The 4,787-nt window shown below is 36.1% G+C and overlaps 2 protein-coding genes across 2 annotated transcripts in view; both read right to left on the bottom strand.

Annotated features, from left to right (window-relative positions):
* LOC108751856 overlaps positions 1-4,787 on the bottom strand; it is a 14,630-nt gene that overhangs the window by 1,468 nt on the left and 8,375 nt on the right. The gene's annotated exons all lie outside the window — the stretch shown is intronic.
* LOC108751855 (ubiquitin-conjugating enzyme E2 H) overlaps positions 35-4,787 on the bottom strand; it is a 53,533-nt gene continuing 48,780 nt past the window's right edge. The window contains exons 4-6 of the mRNA XM_018492322.1: positions 1,775-1,942; positions 1,052-1,180; positions 35-807 (exon numbers count right to left, since the gene is read on the bottom strand). Coding sequence (XP_018347824.1) covers positions 671-807; positions 1,052-1,180; positions 1,775-1,942 — 434 coding nt within the window. The 3' untranslated portion in view covers positions 35-670. The remainder of the gene's footprint in view (positions 808-1,051; positions 1,181-1,774; positions 1,943-4,787) is intronic.

Genomic DNA, 4,787 nt, shown 5'->3' with positions numbered 1-4,787 from the left:
ATATATATATATATATATACATATATACATATATATATACGCAGTAGAAGCACCGGCCGAAAATCGATATTGCGTCGATCAATGAATAACCCGTAAATACCAACGATGGTCTTCGCTGTCTTTTCGTTTCATATCCTTCCTTTTTCTCTTCTTCACACTGAAAAATAAGAGCATCGACTCTCGAGACGTTTACAAAGATTGCGAGATTTCATTTGTGCCAACGTCTCGTTCGTTGATGTTGCACATTATAATCAACATCATCATCGTCGTCGTCGTCGTCATCATAAATATGACAATGAAACGCAGCGAATAATTAACGGATTAACTCAAGCAAGAGCTTGGACGACCGTGAGAGACATCGCTGTCGTGATAGAAAACGCCCCTCGAGATGCGCTCGATGAGAAGAGCGCGATTCTCCGTTTTTACCTCGTTCATCTCCGTCACTTTCACTCTCGTCGTGCCGGGGATCACCAACCCCTCGGTATATGTACGAGCGACGAGCGACGAGAGCAGCGACGAGTAGTAAAAGGGGTCTCGTCGCCGTCACCAGAAGTGAGACTCGGAGTCTCGGGTGTAAGTATCTATTTGGTAATAGGACGAGCGATCGGGGATCTTACAGGGAATCGAGATGATTAAGGATATGGGTACGCGCGGATGGTAATATATTTGGTTACAACTCCATGTCCTGCGCCTCGTCCTCGCTGAAGTCGCTCATCGACGACTCGCTGTCGGAGGACATCCCGTTGCCGGTGCCGCCGTTCTCCTGGTCCCTCAGCGCCTCCTCCGTCGCGTACTTCCTCACATAATCTGCCGAGAAGTCAGAGACGGGAAATTACATTGCGATGGTAATGATGTTTCGAGCGTACACACACGCGCGCAGAATGGAAGCAACTACAAGGGAAGTTATACTTTAAGAGAGAGAGAGAGAGAGAGAGAGAGACACGGACCGATGGACGGCTGATCGTAAAAGTCTTGTAATGATCCACCGTCCTCGTTCCAATCCTTGTGCCTTGTTTAAGGGGGATACTTATTAAGCCTGTAACATACTCACCCGCCACTTTCTTCTTGTACTCTTCGGGTTTGTGAAGATACATCGCGGCAGCATCGCCGTTCAAGGGATCGATTGGATTGGGATATGTTAACAACTGAGGCAGGAAAGACTCGAAAATATTTGACAAGTCTGAAACAACGAAATAGTGCAAAAATGTCGTTAGTAATCGTTCGTAGTCTCTTCACTATTTGTCTTTCGACAGATATTAACTCTAATTGGCACATTTGCGAATCCCAGTGGACTCGGACATATTTTTCAATTACGCACCAAACATTGTTAAAAATTGTTTACAATAAATATTTTTCACAACCTCACATAATTGTAAATTATATTCCGCTTTCTCGGATTTTGACTTTCAAAATGAAAAATTAACCCGTTAATTACGTTTACGTTAACTTTCAGCAAAACTGCATTAATTTGGTTTTACCATACGAATACCAATTAAGGAAATTTCGGAGCCAATTACCAATTCGAATTAAAGGTCGTTCCTCAACATGTTGTTGCTCGACAAAGCCCGACTCGTAATAAATACAAGATATGTACTATATACATGTACGGCTGGAAAGCATGCAACTTTCACGTTGTAACTCTCAAAGTAAAGTCTAAATTAAGTTACTTGTAATGAAAAGGTTAAGTAGACGGCTAAATGAAAATTGCGCGGGTACTCGTGCGCTATTTACAGACTAGTCGAGCACAGTTTTACGCGGCTAAATGAATACGTACCGTAAAGGGCAGTCCAAGCCTGGTTTATAACGTCTAGACACACCGTACCCGAGACTTCGTCAATGTTGGGATGGTAGACCTTGTTCATGAAACCGATCGAAGGTGATTTGAAAGGGTAGTGCTCCGGTAGATGAACCCTCACCTTCCATATTCCACCCTCGTAGGGCGCTGTAACGGAACGTAATGCGATCGTATAAGTTTATTAATTATATAATTAAATCTCGTAACTTTTGCTCGTGTACGTGAATACGTGTGCTATTAATACGTGACAGATAAAATATTCCTAATAATTAAAGTGTCATAACCAAGTTTAACGTGATCTCTCTCTCTCTCTCTCTCTCTCTCTCTCTCTCTCTCTCTCTCTCTCTCTCTTGCTCGCAAAGTATTTTAATTAAAATCGCATTAATGCTCACAAAGGCAATTCGCATAAATAAGAATTCTTAAATTACTAACAAGTTACCATACAATAACCGGCTTTTGCAAAATTTATCGCTATTATTCTATTACCATCAATTTTTTCAACAAACGAAAAGTATGCAACGCACGTAGATCAAACAGTTTCACTTTGCTCGTTAATTATTTAGCTGAATTTCGATGCGGGCTGTCAAACTGAACTGACAAAATAAAAGCGCCAGAAACCGTTGTATCGAGGTGAATAACCGAAACGTCAATATCTCGAAATTTATGTTTCGTGATGCATCATGGCGGCAATCATTCTTCGCGTAATCATTCCTCATCGCTCCCGCACAACTCGATCTTGCAAAGAAAACAAAAACATAGGTATACATTAGTTTACGATTCCGCGGCCACGATTCTGCCGCTCGTATATGCATGCGATTGCGTGTACAATTATCGACGATAGACCGAATGCTATCTCATAATTTGCGATAGATTCAAGAAACTGGACCATCCAAAAATCGTAAACCGTTCTCCGAGAGATGTTCTATATTCGTCCGGGAAGAAGAAAATAATGTCTACGGCAAAGGGAGATCGTCTATTGTGGCTGAAGACGGCTGTTTTCGGTTGAAAGTTCGCTAAGAGCTTTCGCTCTTTCCACAAAATAAGGATCACGGAGCTTCGTACGAATATAAGTACAGAGACGACGACGATATTTCGCGAGGGATGAGGATTCTAAAGAGCTCGCGCTTTTCCTTCCTGCCTTGTGTGTATAAAATTACCCTCCAGCGAAGTTACTTCCTTTCCAAATCTTCTCAAATTAAAATGATAAAAATTACATCAGACTAAAACATTTAAATTATAACTATACATTGAATATTAAAAAATCAAATTTATAAAACAATTCCTTAAATTCAATAATATATTAATGCTTTTAACTTCCAAGCGTGTCAAAATGTATTATTTTAAAACATGTGATTAAAAAAAAATAACCGCATTTAATTAACTCATTTATATGGAGTTGCTTTGAATTATTTTGAAGTAAACAGTGTTCATATTAACTTTTGCACTAAGTAAATGATAAAGTAAATTTTTGTCAAATTTAATATATTTATTGAATTGTTTAACTGTATTATATTATTTAAATTAAGATATATTTAATAAGAGATATATTAAGTAAGAGCGATTTATACACTGAAAAAAAATTACAAAATTTTAATGAGTATTTACTTAAATAGTATTAAATATTTACAATAAATACTAGTAAAAAAAAATTTATACTTAAATCAAATTAATGATTCTTGTACCAAATAAATATATATTTGCATATCTAGTAAATATTTAATTAATACTATTCAAACCAATATTTATTAAAATTTAGTACGCTCTTTTATTTTTAATGTAGAAATAATTAAAAATAAAACAATGAGAATCTTATTGGATCATACATGTGAATACACAACCAATATGAAATAAAACTCATAACGGTCGAAGTTGAATCTTCAGTGCTTAAATACTTAATTCGGTGTAAATTTATATATGTATCAAATCCTGCCAAACTGCGCGCCAAATTGATTTTTCAGATTTAAAACGCTATACCGACAAAACTACTGATACTATTACAAATTAAATTGTCCAGCAATTTAATAATTTTTATGCTCGTAAGCATCTTAATGATGCTGATAAACACATTAAAATCTGTAAATGAAAATAATTCTAATCTGTAATTAAAAACAACTCAAATTGGGAATAATTTGATGACATTATATAAATTTAACAATGTACATAATGGAATAAGATAATTGCGATGTAACAAATTAAACTATTAGAGTATTAGTACAAATCGATTTTTAGTCATTATATTGTTAATTATTTTACATAAATTAAATTATTAAATTTATTTCACTATCTTCTTTTAAATTCATTCTCTTTTAAAAAATAAATTGAACGAATTAAGTTTATTCTTTGATGCAGACAGTAGAAATGGAATGACCGTATAAAGCTATTCATCGATTTGCGTAGAAACATACGTAGGCCGACTCAGTTCTATTCGCTGTGCTGATGCAGAGAGCCGTGGGAATACATACAACGAATTTATCAACAGTCGTAAAAGTAACGCGAATGCTCACACACTCGTCAAGTCATGCCATGAGAAAAGTATCTTTAAAAGGAAAATGACGAGCGCTATTTCTTCACTTTGTTCATCTTTGTCCCAACGGAATACTGGATAAACCGAATTCGTCATCGTCAATGTGTCGCGACATAGTTAATTATAAGAACAATAAATGATTAACAGTCAATTAACAAATGATTAACAACGATTAACAAATGATTAACAGCGCCGCGTGATAATTGAACTTATAATAAAAAGATAAAGTCAATTTTGTCAAGCGAGAAAAAAACAAACTCTGGAGGCGAATCAATTAATTAATTGAATAGAGAAGAAATATATATGTACATATATAGAAATTGATTTCAATTCCCTCTGCAGCGTTTCATTCATTGCGTCCACGAGTATTTAATTATTCCGTGAAAATTGTAACAGCGATGTATTGCCGTGGCAAACTGCAGCGAATCGAAAAGTTAAAAAATTGAATCGTACCCCAGAGTATGTGTG

The sequence above is a fragment of the Trachymyrmex septentrionalis genome, unplaced genomic scaffold (genome assembly GCF_001594115.1).
Source record: "Trachymyrmex septentrionalis isolate Tsep2-gDNA-1 unplaced genomic scaffold, Tsep1.0 scaffold52, whole genome shotgun sequence".
NCBI lineage: Eukaryota > Metazoa > Arthropoda > Insecta > Hymenoptera > Formicidae > Trachymyrmex > Trachymyrmex septentrionalis.
This window is presented reverse-complemented; position numbering and strand designations above follow the sequence as displayed.